Source organism: Hordeum vulgare, chromosome 3H (assembly GCF_904849725.1).
Source record: "Hordeum vulgare subsp. vulgare chromosome 3H, MorexV3_pseudomolecules_assembly, whole genome shotgun sequence".
Classification (NCBI taxonomy): Eukaryota; Viridiplantae; Streptophyta; class Magnoliopsida; order Poales; family Poaceae; genus Hordeum; species Hordeum vulgare.
Genome location: NC_058520.1, coordinates 83,602,162 through 83,620,047, shown reverse-complemented (window position 1 = coordinate 83,620,047; position 17,886 = coordinate 83,602,162). Strand labels below are relative to the sequence as shown.

Genomic DNA, 17,886 nt, shown 5'->3' with positions numbered 1-17,886 from the left:
TATAGTCACCCAGTTACGTTGTGACATTTGATGCACACAAAGTATTCCTCCGGTGCCAGTGAGTTATATGATCTCATGGTTATAGGAACAAATAGTTGACATGCAGAAAACAATAGCAATAAAACGACACGATCAATATGCTACATTCATAGTTTGGGTCTAGTCCATCACATGATTCTCTAATGATGTGATCCAGTTATCAAGGGACAACACTTGCATATAGCCAGAAAACCTTGACTATGATTGATCAACTGGCTAGCTAACTAGAGGCTTGTTAGGGACATTGTTTTGTCTATGTATCCACACATGTATCTATGTTTTCATTCAATACAATTATAGCATGGATAATAAACGATTATCTTTAAATAGGAAATATAATAATAACTATTTATCATTGCCTCTAGGGCATATTTCCAACAATCTCCCACTTGCACTAGAGTCAATAATCTAGTCCTCACATAGCCATGCGATTTACATTGTAATAAATAGAACACCCATACAGTTCTGGTGTTGATCATGTTTTTCCCGTGGAAGAGGTTTAGTCAACGGGTCTGCTACATTCAGATCAGTGTGCACTTTGCAAATATTCACGTCCTCTCCTTCGACGTAGTCGCAGATGAGGTTGAAGCGTCATTTGATGTGTCTGGTCTTCTTGTGAAACCTTGGTTCCTTTGCTAATGCAATGACACCAGTGTTGTCACATAACAGAGTTATTGTATTTAGTGCGCTCGGAACAACTCCAAGATCTGTCATGAAATGCTTCATCCAGACACCCTCCTTTGTTGCCTCTGAGGCAGCCATGTACTCCGCTTCACATGTAGAATCTGCTACGACGCTTTGCTTGGAACTGCACCAGCTTACCGCACCCCCATTAAGAATAAATACGTATCCGGTTTGTGACTTAGAGTCATCCTGATCGGTGTCAAAACTTGCGTCGATGTAACCTTTTACGATGAGCTCTTTGTCACCTCCATAAACGAGAAACATTTCCTTAGTCCTTTTTAGGTACTTCAGAATATTCTTGACCAGCGTCCAGTGATCCACTCCTAGATTACTCTAAAACCTTCCTGCCATACTTATGGCCAAGCTGACATCTGGTCTATTGCACAACATTGCATACATGATAGAACCTACGGCTGAAGCGTAGGGGCCGAAACTCATTTGTTCTCTATCTTCCGCAGTTGCTGGGCACTGAGTCTTACTCAATTTTATACCTTGTAATACTGGCAAGAACCCTTTCTTGGACTGATCCATTTTGAACTTCTTCAAAACTTTATCAAGGTATGTGCTTTGTGAAAGTCCTATCAGGCGTCTCGATCTATCCCTATAGATCTTAATGCCTAGAATGTAAGTATCTTCTCCTAGGTCCTTCATAGAGAAACTTTTATTCAAGTAATCCTTTATGCTCTCCAAAAGCTCCATGTTGTTTCCAATCAGCAATATGTCATCCACATATAATATTCGAAACGCCACAGAGCTCCCACTCACTTTCTTGTAAATACAAGATTCTCCAACCACTTGTATAAACCCAAATGCTTTGATCACCTCATCAAAGTGTTTATTTCAACTCCGAGATGCTTGCACCAGTCCATAAATGGATCACTGGAACTTGCACACTTTGTTAGCATTCTTTGGATCGAAAAAACCTTCGGGTTGCATCATATACAACTCTTCCTTAAGAAAACCGTTAAGGAACACCATTTTGACATCCATCTGCCAGATTTCATAATCGAAAAATGCACCTATTGCTAACATGATTCGGACGGACTTAAGCATCTCTACCGGTGAGAACGTCTCATCATAGTCAACTCCTTGAACTTGTGAAAAACCCTTTGCCACAAGTCGAGCTTTATAAACGGTCACATTACCGTCCGCGTCTGTCTTCTTCTTAAAGATCCATTTGTTCTGAATAGCCTTGCGGCCTTCAGGTAGTACTTCCAAAGTCCACACTTTGTTCTCGTACATGGATCCTATCTCGGACTTCATGGCCTCCAGCCATCTGTTGGAATCCGGGCCCACTATTGCTTCTTCATAATTCGCACGTTCATTGTTGTCTAATAACATAATTGATAAGACAGGATTACCGTACCACTCCGGAGCAGTACATGATCTTGTCGACCTGCGAGGTCCGAGAGGAACTTGATCCGAAGTTTCATGATAATCATCGTTAACTTCATCCTCAACCGGCGTCGCAACGACAGGGGTTTCCCCTTGCCCCGGGCCACCATCTAGAGGGATTAGAGGTTCGACAACCTCATCAAGTTCTATCTTCCTTCCACTCAATTCTTTCGAGAGAAACTCCTTCTAGAGAAAAGCTCCGTTTTTAGCAACAAACACTTTGCCCTCGGATTTGAGATAGAAGGTATACCCTACTGTCTCTTTTGGGTAACCTATTAAGACAACCTTTTTCGCTTTGGGTTCCAGCTTTTCAGGCCGAAGCTTTTTGACATAAGCATCACATCCCCAAACTTTAAGAAACGACAACTTTGGTCTTTTGCCATACTACAGTTCTTATGGTGTCGTCTCAACGGATTTTGATGGTGCCCTATTTAAAGTGAATGCAGTTGTCTCTAATGCATAACCCCAAAATGATAACGACAAATCGGTAAGAGACATCGTAGATCACAGAATCTCTAATAAAGTACGATTACGACGTTCGGACACACCATTACGCTGTGGTGTTCCAGGCGGTGTCAACTGTGAAACAATTCCACATTGTCTTAAGTGAGCACCAAATTCGAAATTCAGATATTCACCCCCACGATCAGACCGCAGGAACTTGATCTTCTTGTTACGATGATTTTCAACTTCACTCTGAAATTGCTTGAACCTCTCAAACGTTTTAGACTTGTGCTTCATCAAGTAGACATAACCATATCTACTTAAATCGTCAGTGAAGGTGAGAAAATAACGATATCCACCGCGTGCCTCCACACTCATCGGACCGCACACATCGGTATGTATGATTTCCAACAAGTCACTTGCATGCTCCATTGTTCCGGAGAACGGAGTCTTAGTCATCTTGCCCATGAGGCATGGTTCACATGTGTCAAGTGAATCAAAGTCAAGTGACTCCAAAAGTCCATCGGTATGGTGTTTCTTCATGCGCTTTACACCAACATGACCTAAGCGGCAGTGCCATAAAAACATGGCGCTATCATTGTTAACTCTAACTCTTTTGGTCTTAATGTTATGTATAGGTGTATCATCGCTATCAAGATTCAATATGAACAATCCTCTCACATTTGGTGCATGACCATAAAATATATTACTCATAGAAATGGAACAACCATTATTCTCTGACTTAAACGAGTAACCGTCTCGCAATAAACAAGATCCAGATATAATGTTCATACTTAACGCAGGCACTAAATAACAATTATTTAAGTTCATAACTAATCTTGATGGTAACTGAAGTGAAATTGTGCCGACGGTGATTGCATCAACCTTGGAACCATTTCCCACACGCATCATCACTTCATCCTTTGCTAGCCTTCGCTTATTCCGCAGTTTCTGTTTCGAGTTGCAAATATGAGCAACAGAACCGGTATCGAATACCCAAGCACTACTACGAGAGTTGGTTAAGTACACATCAATAACATGCATATCGAATATACGTGATTTTTCTTTGGCCGCCTTCTTACTTACGCAGAAACCACAACGGAGATGTGCAAATTGCTATTTAACCTTTCCAAGGACCGCCTCGGCCAAAACCAATTCAACTAAAGTTGAAGAAATCGACACCCGCCAGTCATCTTTATGCAACGAGGTTGCATGCTAGTCGATGAAATCAATCTCTCGTAAGCATACGAGTAATGTCGGTCCAGGCCGCTTCAATCCAACAATACTACCGAATCGAGAAAAGACTAAGGAGGGCAACAAATCGACCATCACCGTCCCCAAAACCTTTTGTGTTCTACTCGAGATAACATCTACGCATGAACCTGGATCATGATGCCACTGTTGGGGAATGTTGCATGGGAAACAAAAAAATTCCTACGCACAGGAAGACCTATCATGGTGATGTCCATCTACGAGAGGAGATTTGGATCTACATACCCTTGTAGATCGCACCGCACGAAGCGTTAAGAAACGCGGTTGATGTAGTGGAACGCCTTCACGTCCCTCGAACCGTCCCACGAACCGTCCCGTGATCCGTCCCACGATCTGCTTCGATCTAGTGCCGAACGGACGACACCTCCGCGTTCAGCACACGTACAGCTCCACGATGATCTCAGCCTTCTTGATCCAGCAAGCAAGACGGAGAAGTAGATGAGTTCTCCGGCAGCGTGACGGCGCTCTGGTGGTGGTGATGATCTACTCCTGCAAGTCTCCGCCCGAGCTCCGCAGAAATCCGATCTAGAGGTAGAACTATGTGGTCTAGGGTTGAGTTGCACGTGGCAAAAGTTGTCACAAATCAGCCCTAAAACACCACTATATATAGGAGGGAGGGGGAAGGGCTTGCCTTGAGGGCCAAGCCCTCAAGGGGTGCGTCGGCGCTAGGAGGAGGAGGACTCCTCCTCCAATTCGGTTTGGGGAAGGAGGAGTCCTCCCCTTCCTTCCCACCTCCCCTTTTTCCTTTTTCCTTTTTATTTTCTTTTGGTATTTCTTTATGTGGCGCCATGGGCCCCTTGGGCTGACTCCACCAGCCCACTAGGGACTTGTGGCGCCACCCTAGTGCCTTGGGCTTACTCCCGGGTGGGTGGGCCCCTCCCAGTGAACTCCCGAAACCCATTCATCACTCCCGGTACACTGTCGGAATTGCCCGAAACTTTCCGGTGACCAAATGAAACCATCCTATATATCAATCTTCGTTTGTGGACCATTCTAGAAACCCTCGTGATGTCCGTGATCTCATCCGGGACTCCGAACAACATTCGGTAACCACACATATAACTCAACTATACTAAAATATCATCGAACCTTAAGTGTGCAAACCCTGCGGGTTCGAGAACTATGTTGACATGCCTCGAGGCACTCATCGGTCAATATCCAATAACGGGACCTGGATGCCCATATTGGATCCTGCATATTCTCTGAAGATCTTATCGGTTGAACCTCGGTGTCAAGGATTCATATAATCCCGTATATCATTTCCTTTGTCCTTTGGTATGTTACTTGCCCGAGATTTGATCGTCGGTATCCGCATACCTATGTCAATCTCGTTACCGGCAAGTCTCTTTACTCGTTCCGTAATACAAGATCCCGTGACTTACACTTAGTCACATTGCTTGCAAGGCTTGTGTGTGATGTTGTATTACCGAGTCGGCCCCGAGATACTTCTCCGTCATACGGAGTGACAAATCCTAGTCTTGATCCATACTAACTCACCGGACACCTTTGGAAATACCTGTAGAACACCTTTGTAGTCATCCAATTACGTTGTGACGTTTGATCCACACAAAGTATTCCTTCGGTGCCAGTGAGTTGTATGATCTCATGGTCATAGGAACAAATACTTGACACGCAGAAAACAATAGCAATAAAACAACACAATAAATATGCTACGTTCATAGTTTGGGTCTAGTCCATCACATGATTTTCCTAATGATGTGATCGAGTTATCAAGTGACAACACTTGCATATATCCACGAAACCTTGACTACTATCATTGATCAACTAGTTAGCCAACTAGAGGCTTGCTAGAAATATTGTTTTGTCTATGTATCCACACATGTATCTATATTTTCATTAAATATAATTATAGCATGAATAATAAATAATTATTTTTAAACATAAAATATAATAATAACTATTTATCAGTGCCTCTAGGACATATTTCCAATAATTATCACATGCACTCAACCAATCCTTACGATGTAACTTGTGTACTACCGTCGCTAGATGTAACTTCTGTACTACCGTCGCTAGTACACATGTCGTGGTAATATATACGGTATCAGATGTCAAAACAAGAGTGTGTTCGTTTGTGAAATAGTGCAGCTGCACTATTATAAGCATTTGGGATAGAATATTGCTGCGTACATACTGTACGAGCTGTAGACTTTCTTATTTATTTTGTAATAGGTCGTCTGGCATACACCCCGCTCACGGCACCACAACAGAGAAGTGACCACCAGCTCAAGCTATAAGATAACGTAGGCACCACACGCCCGCGGCGCAACCGGTACGTAGCCCTTTATTTACGTACGTATACGTACAGAGCATGGCCACTTAACCAGAGGGCACGCGGCAGTATGCCGATGCGTGCGTTCGTGAGCGCGCGGGCGCGCGACCGACCGGCGGCTATCCGCCGGCCACTTCACTTCCACTTCCTGCCACCGTGCCCGTGCTTGCCGCCGCCCATGTGCTTCCCGCCGGAGTAGCCGTGCCCGCCGCCGTGCCCGGTGTGGTACGACCCCATGTGGCCACCTGCGAGCAAAAGTATGTATCTTTACCTAATAATAAAGAGGTTATCGCTTCCGTCGAAAAACCCATTGAGGTGATTTTATAAAAAAGTCCTTACTGTTTATGACATTAAACTCGTAGTATATATTAAATATTTTTTAAAATACTTATATTTTTTAAACCGCAACTTCAAATTTAACATATTATACATAGAATTTGATTAGAAAAATATGTAGAATTTAAATACGATATATCTGTTAAACGTTTAATAAAAATATTATATAGGGTGCAATCTTAATAAATAAGTCATTATTCGTCTTTCTTTCATACCGGCACTCATCCGGGTTGGGGATGAACACGTCAACAAAATCAGGATTAGAGATGAAACTGAATGTCACTTGACTGATTCTTTGTACGTATTAAATCTACATGCAAGCCGTGTTAAAATAACCTGTGAAATTTTGAACTGCATTTTTGTAGGATAAGACCATCTTTATTTGTATCGTAACTATAAATTCTCAAATTATAGACTTTTTTATAAATTAAGAGCGTATGCCGTGTGGTATTTTCTTTCTCCCGTTACAACGCTTGGACCCTTTTGCTAGTGCGTTCAAAAACAGTATGTATCACACGTACTGCTCCCAGCTCGAACTTTGGTATAGTCACGTACCGTGGTGTGGCGCGGGCTGCGCGGGGTAGCCGCCGCCGTAGCCGCCGTACGGGGGGCAAGCCCCGGCGGCGGGCGGAGGGTACCCGTGCTGCCCGTGGCCGCCGTACCCCTGCTGCTGCCCATGGCCGCCGTACCCGTGCTGCTGCACATGGCCGCCGCCGTACCCGTGCTGCTGCCCGTGGCCGCCGTAGCCTTGGTCGCAGCCGTACCCCTGGCCGCCGTACCCGTGCTGCCCGTGGCCTTTGCCGCCGCCGACAAGGCTGGACACGAAGCCCTTCACGCCGCCGTTGTGGCCGCCGTGCATGTCGTGGCCGCCGCCCATGGTCGCTTGCTTGCTTTGGCCGATCGAGCAAGTGAAGTTGTTTGGTGTCGCTCGATGATGTGCTCAGTATGTCGAGGCCTGCGTCCCCTTTTATAGCCGCTTGTTCCGCGGCCCCTTTGGACGTGTGTCGACCGATCGCATGTACGCGAGTCGACCGGCCGGCCGCCGAATCTGCACACCTGCACCGATATGATATATTCTCCTTCCGGCGCCTTCTCCGGCCGCGGCAGGTCACGTCCACGAGTGTGGTGGTGGAGGATAAGCTCAGATTCTTATGCGTGCCAGGAGCTAAAGGCAACCAAGATTCTATTTTGCTGTATTATTTGACGGTTCATATCATCATATGCATGGGTACAGTGACGCCGCGCCATCTGGGGCGACGAACGGCCGTTCGTGCATGTCGCGCCATACTCTCCGTACGGGAAACGTGTGTGAGCATTCTGATCAACTCAGGGATCGGAGATCAGCTTCGACGGGCTTCGGCTTAACATCAGGCAGTCGCTTAAAGACGGTCTGCAAGATATCGGAATACAGTCGAATAAAGACGGTCTGCAACAATTAGCTGAATTTAGCATCATTTATGGTCCGTGAAATTAAAAGTTGACGATGCTTTCTTTGTTGATGAGGGAGCTGAAGCGACAACAGCTGTACTAAGAGATAATAGTGGGAACTTCAACTTCGTGGCAGCTCAAAGCAGATACATTCCTCATGCAGGTGATATAGTAAGTAGTAACATCTGAAGCATTGACAATGCGAGATGGTCTGGAATTTGCAAATTCTCTTGGGTTTTCTAGAGTGAAAGAAGAATCAGACTCTCAGGTAGTAATCGATTACTGCACGGGACAAACAAGATGGTGGGGTCCATTCCCGTCCGCCAGCGGCCGCGACTGCCTCGGGTGCTCTTCTCCTTCCTCGGCCTCTCCTCTTCCTCAACAACTCGATGGCACGCGAGAGGAGACGGATCCGAGTGCGGCGACTCCGTGCGGGGATGGTGTCGCCACCGCGGGCCCTCGTGGTTCCAACTCCGGTGATGCTACTGCCAACAGCAGAGCTTCGTTCGTCGAAGGCCCGCGCGGAGATGCTTCGGGTGGTTCGAGGGAAGTTCCCGGACCGGACAAGCTGGCCGGGGATTATGGTGGAGATAATCCGCATGGCGACTTTTGCGGAACGAGCACGCTTCTGCAGCGACGACGGAGGCATGGACTACGAGCTCGTGTATTGGGCGATGCGGGAGGCAGAGGCTACGGATCCAGGAGTGGCGATGAAGTGGAGCCGATTCAAGACGGCGGTTCCGTTCCTCCTCAACATCAACCCACCGCCGGTGCTGGAGCTGTCCCAGATTCCTCGCGAGGCGCTGCCGCCGGGGGTCAACCCTCCTCACGCCAGTTGATCCTTCGGGCTCCCGGCGGGCGTGCTTCGCGGCGGACCACTTCGCGGCGAGGACATAAGGCGGGGAAGGAGCTGCTTCGTCTCTTCGAACCGCCGCCATGGCCGAGAGATCGAGGGGAGATTCATCCACGTATTCAAGTGCGTGCTCCTTTCTCTGGTTCTGTACATGGCTCTCGGTTTCCTAATTTGATTAGGGATAGGGACAGGGACGTTGTTTTTGTTAAATCGAATAATCAGCAGTTCAATCTTAATGGAGATTTAGTTGCTGATGTTCGTGAGGTGTTGCCTGAACTTTTGCCAAAATTAGCCGAGGCCAGTAGTAGGAATCCATCCCGAGACACTAGCGATGTTCAATTTGTGTCGAATACACGGGATTTGTTAGATAAACCTAAGAATGGAGTTTCTACTCCTGACACTGTAGACATGTCACACAATGACTCTGAACATGTTGACAGAGGACATAGAATTGGAGTTTCTAATCCTGTGATTGTAGCTGGGTTGGTAGAATCCTGCAGTGATAAGGATTACAAATTCTTAAACCAAAAAATTGCACCCTAGCAAACGGATTACAATATGGATGTTCCTGATCAACTAAGTTCAGACAATGTCACCTGTTTAGGTTGGGTAGATGGAGTTTCTACTTCGAAACAGCATGGGGTGCTGCCCATGAAACACCTGGTGGGTGGGTGCTACTTCTCAAACAACAACGCCAGAAATTGACACGTTAACGGAGACTGGGCTTGCGTTGGTTTTTCCTTTGAAGAGGAAAGGATGATGCAGCACATGAGCAGTAAGTATTTCCCTCAGTTTGAGAACCAAGGTATTGATCCAGAAGGAGGGTCTCGTCAAGTCCAGAGTACCTGCGCAAACACAAACAAGCTTGCACCCAACGCTTCAAAGGGGTTGTCAATCCCTTCAAGATTGTTTGCAAAATGAGATCTAAAGGCGGAAAGTGCAACGAAGTAAAAAGTGTAAGGCTGAAAATATGGTGTGGAGTAGACCCTGGGGGCCATTGTGTTCACTAGAGGCTTCTCTCAAAATAGAAAATATCACGGTGGGCGAACAAATTACTGTCAAGCAATTGATAGAACCGCGCAAAGTCATGATGATATCTAAGGCAATGATCATACATATAGGCATCACGTCCGAGACAAGTAGACCGATACTTTCTGCATCTACTACTATTACTCCACACATCGACCGCTATCCAGCATGCATGTAGTGTATTGAGTTCATGACGAATAGAGTAACGCCTTAAGCAAGATGACATGATGTAGAGGGATAATCTCAAACCAATGATGAAAACCCCATGTTTTTACCCTTGATGGCAACAACATGATGCGTGCCTCGCTACCCCTTCTGTCACTGGGTGAGGTCACCCCACGGTGTGAACCCAAAACCAAGCACTTCTCCCATTGCAAGAAGCATAGATCTAGTTGGCCAGACAAAACCCACAACTCGAAGAGAATTACAAGGATATGAAATCATGCATAAGAGAGATCAGAAGAAACTCAAATAAGATTCATAGATAATCTGATCATAAATCCACAATTCATCGGATCTCGACAAACACACCGCAAAAGAAGGTTACATCGGATAGATCTCCATGAAGATCGTGGAGAACTTTGTATTCAAGATCCAAGAGAGAGAAGAAGCCATCTAGTTACTAGCTATGGACCCGTAGGTCTACGGTGAACTACTCACGCATCATCGGAGAGGTCATGGTGTTGATGAAGAAGCCCTTCGTATCCGAATCTCCCCTGCGGTAGGGCACCAGAACGTGCCCCAGATGGGATCTTGCGGAGACAGTAGCTTGCGGCGCCGAAAAAGTAATTTCGATGGTCTCCTCATTTTTTTGGGATTTTTAGGGAATTTGTAGGCGCAACCCCTAGGGCAGAGGGCGCCCAGGGGGCCCACAAGCCTGTGGGCCGCAACCTCCCCCTGGCCGCGGGGTGGGGGCTTGTGGGGCCCCTGAGGCTCGCCTGCCTTGGTTCTCAAGCTTCCCGATCTTCTTCCGTTCCGGAAAAAAACTTTTCGGGGATTTTCTTCCGTTTGGACTCTGTTTCAAAATCTACTCTAAAAGGGGTCAAAAACATGGAAAAAACAGGAACTGGCACTTGGCACTGAGTTAATAAGTTAGTCCCAAAAATATATAAAAGGCATGCATAACATCCAAAGTTTGTCAAGATAATAGCATGAAACCATCAAAAATTATAGATACGTTGGAGACGTATCAAGCATCCCCAAGCTTAACTCCTGCTCGTCCTCGAGTAGGGAAGTGATAAAGAATGAATTTTTGATGTGGAATGCTACCTAGCATAGTTGTCCTTTGCAACTTCTTTCACGGGACATGAATGTTCAGATCCGTAAGATTCAAAACAATAGTTTGCTATTGACATGAAACCAATAATACTTCAAGCAAACTAGCAAGGTAATCATGAACTTTCGAAATAACAAGGCCAATGAAAGTTATCCCTACAAAATCATATAGTCTGGCTATGCTCCATCATCCTCACACAACTAATGTAAATCATGCACAACCCCAGTATTGGCCAAGTAATTGTTTTCGCACTCTTACTTTCTCAAACTTTTTATAACTACCACACAATACATGAGCGCGAGCCATGGATATAGCACTATAGGTGGAATAGAGTGTGGTGGTGGTTGTGAGACAAAAAGGAGGAGATGGTCACATTGACTCGGCATATCAAAGGGTTATGGAGATGCCCATTAATAGATATCAATGTGAATGAGTAGGGATTGCCATACAAGAGATGCACTAGAGCTATAAGTATGTGAAAGCTCAAAAGTAGAACTAGTGGGTGTGCATCCAACTTGCTTGCTCATGAAGACCTAGGGAAATTTTGAGGAAGCCCATTGTCGTGGGTATAAGTCTGACAGTAGATGTGTAGGGTACGAAAGGATGGGCAGAGCCTTAGCTACGGCGAGATTGTATGAGTTCAGGCCCCTCTACGGTGGAGGTAATAGCCCTACGTCTCAGTGCTCTGGGAGCTTGTTGTCGAGTGGAATATGGATTACAGGGAATTGCTAACCCCTGCACCAGTGGGGGAGGGCGGCTTATATAGAGTGCGCTGCCCTCCACAACGGTTCGGTGTGCAGGGGTGGAGTAGTGGCGAATTAATGCCCGCGTTACAGGTAACGTATGTCTTAAATGCTAATAAAGGTGCGCGGAAACGTACGACCGTTTCCCTCCAGGGGGGTTACGATGCGCAGAGTGGAATCCAGTCGGTTAGCTTGATACACTCCGAATGTTAATCTCCCACTGGATGGTGGAGGATTCGCTACCGACTGGATGATGGGATGTCCTTAATTCAGTCGGAACTGACTAAGGGACTCATCCCTTATGAAGGGTAGTCCTTGGGTAGGACCTATAGGGCAGGCCTATGACCCTACCCTAGGACTATAACCCCATCATTAGTCCCTGAATGGATTGGGGTTGGAACGAGGAAGCGATGCTTGAAGTATGGATCTGACTGGTACGGATGCGACTTTGGCATTGCTTGCCTTGATACATTTTATCTCCTTTGATCAACGATCCAAGTGGAAGTATTCGTGAAACGAACTGTCGGGAACCGAGTGCTCCCGCGGTATCTTCTGACGTGACCAGTCAACTGACAGTGGTGGATTTTCCGGGATCCTCAAATTTCGGTTACCGCGCGCTCAGCGGGGGTGACGACATCGCGCTCGAGTAGTACCTGACGCCTCGATCCCCGCACCTTCAACTTCTCCACTGATGTCGCCGCGACCGGTCGGGGGATAAGATTTCGGGGCCACTTGCCAGCGACCCAGTCAGAACCTTATTTAAACCTCGGCGGTGAGGGTTTCTTCGTTACACTCGCCGGATACCTTGCCTTTGCTCCCCTTCCCTCGCCATCCTCTGCGCACCTCAAGCTCCTTCCTCCTCCTTCTCCCTCGCGAATCCGCAGCTTCCGCCATGACCAAGGGGCAGACTAGCAAGCTGGAGGCACGGAAGAAGAAAGGGAAGGCAGCGGCTCCTGCTCAGCGGAGGCAGCGAACGCTACCGGCGGGATGGATCCAGGGGGACTTCCTCCCCTCCACGGTGATGGAGGAGAACCTACTGGAGTTGGTGGAGCATGGGATGATCGCGCACAAGTCGTGGAGGTTGCCGGCGGAGGACGAGACCGAACCAGCGCCCCGGGAGGGGGAGCGCGTCCTGCTGCTCAGCCACGTGCATCGAGGTTTCTCCCTGCCCCACATCCCTTCTTCAAAGGCATAATGAACCACTTCGGGGCGCAGCTCCACCACTTTCCCCCGAATGCCATAGCTCATCTCTATGCTTTCATAGTCTTATGCAAGTGCTTCATCGGCTGTCCCCCTCATTGGGGGCTTTTCAAACATATCTTCTCTGCTAGATCCCAAACCATCAAACGACTTAATCAGTCGGATGATAAAACTCACCTTCTCCAGCTCTGCGGAGGCTTAGGCTTCCAAAAGAAGAGCAAAAGTAGTTATCCCGCTCTTCAGCTGAGTGAATCGGTTAGGAACTGGCAGTCGACATGGTTCTACTGCTAGGACGTTGCTTGCCCGAATGCCACAACAGGGCTGCCTCCTTTTAGTTTAGATCGACCAGCTCCTCCTAAACAGCTCGTGCTCACGAAGGCGGAGAGGATCCATATCCAGCCTCTGGTCGACGCACTCTTAGATGTCGTCAGAAAGGGAGTCACCAGCATAGATTTGCTGGAGGTTTTCCTCGGCCGGCGCATCCAGCCACTACAGGCCCGAGACCACGCCATGTGGCACTACACGGGGCCCGAAGACTCCACTCAAACCAACGTCGAGTGCGTGACCGGGGAGACGGTGGCGTCGTGGGTGCTCAACATCACGGGCGCCTGCGAAAACCCTAGAGGGTCCCCGCGAGTGAAGGCTTTCCGCGTGGACAACCCTCCTCCGAACGAGGTGAGTACAACTTGTCGAGTGCACATAACTGTCTTAGATTTATTGCTTTCTTGAATCACCGTCTGACGTCTGATGTCGTCGGCTGTATCTTATGCAGAAGTGGACCAACTGGTTCTCTCCCGTCTCGAACGGGAATCCGGCCGAGGAGGAGGAGGAGGGCAGCGTGGAGAGCGTCGAGTACGTCTCCGATAGTGGGGAGACGGAGGAGGAGTCTGGGGAAGAGGAGGAGGAAGACGAAGAGCAGAACTCGCCTCCCCCGCCGCCAGAGCTTCGAACCAAACGCCGACACGAACCCGCGGCTCCCTCGGCTCCTCTAGCATCCTCGAGTGTCCCGCCAACCGCTCCTGCAGTTCCGAGCGCGCCGCCAACTGCTCCCGTGGTTCCGAGTGCTCGGAGCATCAAAAAGACCAGGGACGCTGCTGCTGAGCCTACGGGTCAGCCCTCTAAGGTGGCCAAACCGAGTGGATCTAAACCTCGGAAGGCTTTGCCGCGGATGAGGGTCACCGTTCCCGTCACCTCGACGTAAGTGCATTATTCTTCTAACTTCTTCCGATATTCGATTGAATTCCTGCTTATTGGTCGAATGAATTTCACTCGACAGTGTTGCTACCTCTGCCACCTCTCCGGCACGCCAGGGGGACGATCCCATGGACATGGACAATGTTGTCACATCCCAGCCAGGTGCGTCGTAGCGATTCCGAGAGTTTACGTTATTGCATCACGAATTCTATCTTCGGTCTTGTCTTTTTTCCTACGATCTCACGCCGTTCGGTCGGGTTTCTCTCAGGGGCGATTTACGTGGATGAGGGTGACCAGGGGAGGTCTGAGCAAGCTGCGGTGCCTGTCCTTGAGGATGTTCCGCCGGTTACTGCTCTCGCCGCGGACGTGCCGCCGACTGAGGCGATGCCGTCGATTGAGACGGTGTTGGTTGCTGCTGAACCGACTGGAGCGGGCCTTGGGATGTCCAAGGAGCCTCCGACGATGCCAGGACCGTCGACTGTCGAGTACAGCGTCCAGCGCCTCCCGGAAGATCAGGTGGGAGCAGCCAAGGGAGTCATGGTGCATGCGGAGCTGATGGCGGGAGAGGCCAAGAAAGCGTACGACTCCATCGCGTCTGTGTACAAGCGAAGCTTGGAACTGCGGGACGATATCCGAGTAAGTGGGCTAGTAAGTATTTACTTTCCTCCTGCAACCCAGTGGGTGTTTGATCAACACAGTCGGATATTGTATGATTGTTTTACGATGGGTTCACTCTTAGTGAACCCAGTGGGTGTAGTCCCCGAGACTTCTGCCGAGTGCTTGCACCGGCAGTTGTCTTTATGCATATGTTCTTTAACTTGTTAAGATCAAAAATTGATCTGTTCGAATGCTAGCAGTGGGGGCACTCCGAGTGCACCTACTGGATGAGTCCCCGAGAGTAATGTTACTCAGGCCGGGTAGTAGTAACCTCATAGGGTTGTTTGTTGTCATGTATCTCAAATAGGGCGGACCTGTTTGAGCTTCATGCCAGTGGGGTCACTCTTAGTGAACCCACTGGGTGTAGTCCCCGAGACCGCTGTCGACTGCTTGCGTCGGCTGGGGTCTGAAGAACTTAGAATGTATACTGTTGTCCTTGTTGACTTTGTCTGATCTTCCCTTGGCGCTGACTTGCAGAAAACTTGCGAGATGGGAACGACGTTCGAGGCTCTGAGGGCGGAAAAGGTGTAGTTCGCTGGTGAACTTGATGCAGCGATGGTTGCAATGGTTGGTATGAAGGATGTGCTGGCGGAACGAGAAAAGTCCTTGGAGCAGGCCCGTGAGGCAAACAAGGCATTAACTGCTGAAATGGAGAGAATGAAGACGCAAAGGACCGAGCTGATGGGACAAATGAAAGTGCTGAACAGGCGGTGTATAGCACAGGAAAAATATGTCAGTGACTGGGCCCGGAAGATGATAGCGCTTCTGGGTGGTAAGTTCTGTTTTTCCGAGTGCTTGCGGAATTTGCATTTCATTCGGCGCTTATTGTTTGCTCGTCCTGTCTTTGCAGATTTTTGCATGGACGCAGAGGCTGAAGCAGCTGACGTTGAGCGGTCGATTCTTGAGAACATTCCACTCGGCGAGGACGCCAATCGAGATCTGCTCCGAGCGCACATTTGCCTGGGCAAAGTTGGGCCTTTCATCGGTCGACTGAGAGAAGTCGTCGGCCGAATTGACAAGGAACTTTGGCCTAAAGACGAGTCTCGGCATGAGATGGAAGGCTTGATGACGCGTCTGGAGGAGGTTCCGAACCGAGTGCAGGCGTGGAAGAAGTCTACGGCTCGCTGTGGTGCAGACGTCGCTCTCTCTTTGGTTCGAGTGCACTGCAAGGAGGCTCGCGAAGAGAAGCTGAAGGCGTTGCAGGTCGCCAACACGAAAAAGCTTCGATTCGAAGAATTCATGGAGACCTTCCTTGAGAGCGCCACTCGCATCGCCCACGGGATCGACCTGGACACATTCGTAGAGCCTGCCAGTCCCGGCGCCAGTCCTGACGTCGTTTGAGAAAACTTTATCCTCGGTATGCCGAGTGTTGGTTTGTAAGAAACTTTGGCCACTGCTGTTGGCCGTCACATTCTTGGTTCGGTGTGGGTAAGCTTGATCCACACCGAGCCAACTATCTTTAGGTGAACTTTGAATTTGAATCGAATCTTTTGCTCTTCTTTTGCCAAAGAGTTGTTGAAACAATTTTGGCTCGTGTTTTTGTTTGGCGTTTCTTGGTGAATCCAAAGGCAAACATGCGGAGTATGTCAGTTGTCTTGACATCTGCATGAGCCTCACTGAGGGTCTGTAGAATCTCCGAGTGGATCTGTAGGATCTGCGAGTGGATCTGTAGGATACACTCGAAGGTCATAGAGTACTTAGGCGATTCGGGATCGCAGCTAAGTTGTCGAGTGCGACTATCAGGTCGTACTCGGGGTGAGTTGTTACTCATGTAGTTGTCAGTGGTCTTGACATCCACATGAGCCTCAATGAGGTTCGGTTGAGTCCCCGAGTGTATCTATAGGATATAGTCGAAGGCATCTGAGTAGGCGATTCGTTATCGCGGCTAAGTCTTCGAGTGCGACTGTGAAGCCATACTCGGAGCGAGTTGTTACTCCTGTAGTTGTCAGTTGTTTTGACATCCACATGAGCCTCAATGAGGTTCTGCTACTCATGTAATTGTCAGTGGTTTTGACATCCACATGAGCCTCAATGAGGTTCTGCTACTCACGTAATTGTCAGTGGTTTTGACATCCACATGAGCCTCAATGAGGTTCTGTTGAGTCCCCGAGTGTATCCGTAGGATACAGTCGGAGGCATTTGCGTACTTAGGCGATTCGCGATCGAGGCTAAGTCTTCGAATGCGACGTTAAGTGCACACTCGGAGAAAGTTAATACTTAGGCGATTCTGGATCGCAGCTAAGTATCCGAGTGCGACTGTGAAGCCATACTCGGAGCGAGTTGTTACTCATGTAGTTGTCAGTTGTTTTGACATCCACATGAGCCTCAATGAGGTTCTGCTACTCATGTAATTGTCAGTGGTTTTGACATCCACATGAGCCTCAATGAGGTTTTGTTGAGTCCCCGAGTGTATCCGTAGTATACAGTCGGAGGCATCTGCGTACTTAGGCGATTTGTGATCGCGGCTAAGTCTCTGAGTGCGACGTTAAGTGCACACTCGGAGAAAGTCAATACTTAGGCGATTCTGGATCGCAGCTAAGTCTTCGAGTGCGACGTTAAGTGCACACTCGGAGAAAGTTAGTACTTAGGCGATTCTGGATCGCAGCTAAGTCCCCGAGTGCGACGTTAAGTGCACACTCGGAGAAATTTAGTACTTAGGCAATTCTGGATCGCAGCTAAGTCCCCGAGTGCGACGTTAAGTGCACACTCGGAGAAAGGTAGTACTTAGGCGATTCTCGATCGCAACTAAGTCCCCGAGTGTGATGTTAAGTGCACACTCGGAGAAAGTTAGTACTTAGGCGATTCTGGATCGCAGCTAAGTCCCCGAGTGTGACGTTAAGTGCACACTCGGAGAAAGGTAGTACTTAGGTGATTCTGGATCGCAGCTAAGTCCCCGAGTGTGATGTTAAGTGCACACTCGGAGAAAGTTAGTACTTAGGCGATTCTGGATCGCAGCTAAGTCCCCGAGTGTGACGTTAAGTGCACACTCGAAGAAAGGTAGTACTTAGGCGATTCTGGATCGCAACTAAGTCCCCGAGTGTGA

The 17,886-nt window shown here is 48.3% G+C and overlaps 1 protein-coding gene across 1 annotated transcript; it reads right to left on the bottom strand.

Moving 5' to 3' along the window:
- Window positions 1-5,960: 5,960 nt before the first annotated feature.
- Window positions 5,961-7,434, bottom strand: LOC123439577 (glycine-rich cell wall structural protein-like). Its single transcript, XM_045116272.1, has 2 exons — window positions 7,019-7,434; window positions 5,961-6,372 (listed from the first exon to the last, which is right to left on the bottom strand). Exons 1-2 carry the CDS (start codon window positions 7,338-7,340, stop codon window positions 6,263-6,265), a joined length of 432 nt encoding a protein of 143 aa, XP_044972207.1. The 5' UTR covers window positions 7,341-7,434; the 3' UTR covers window positions 5,961-6,262.
- Between the last annotated feature and the right edge of the window lie 10,452 nt (window positions 7,435-17,886).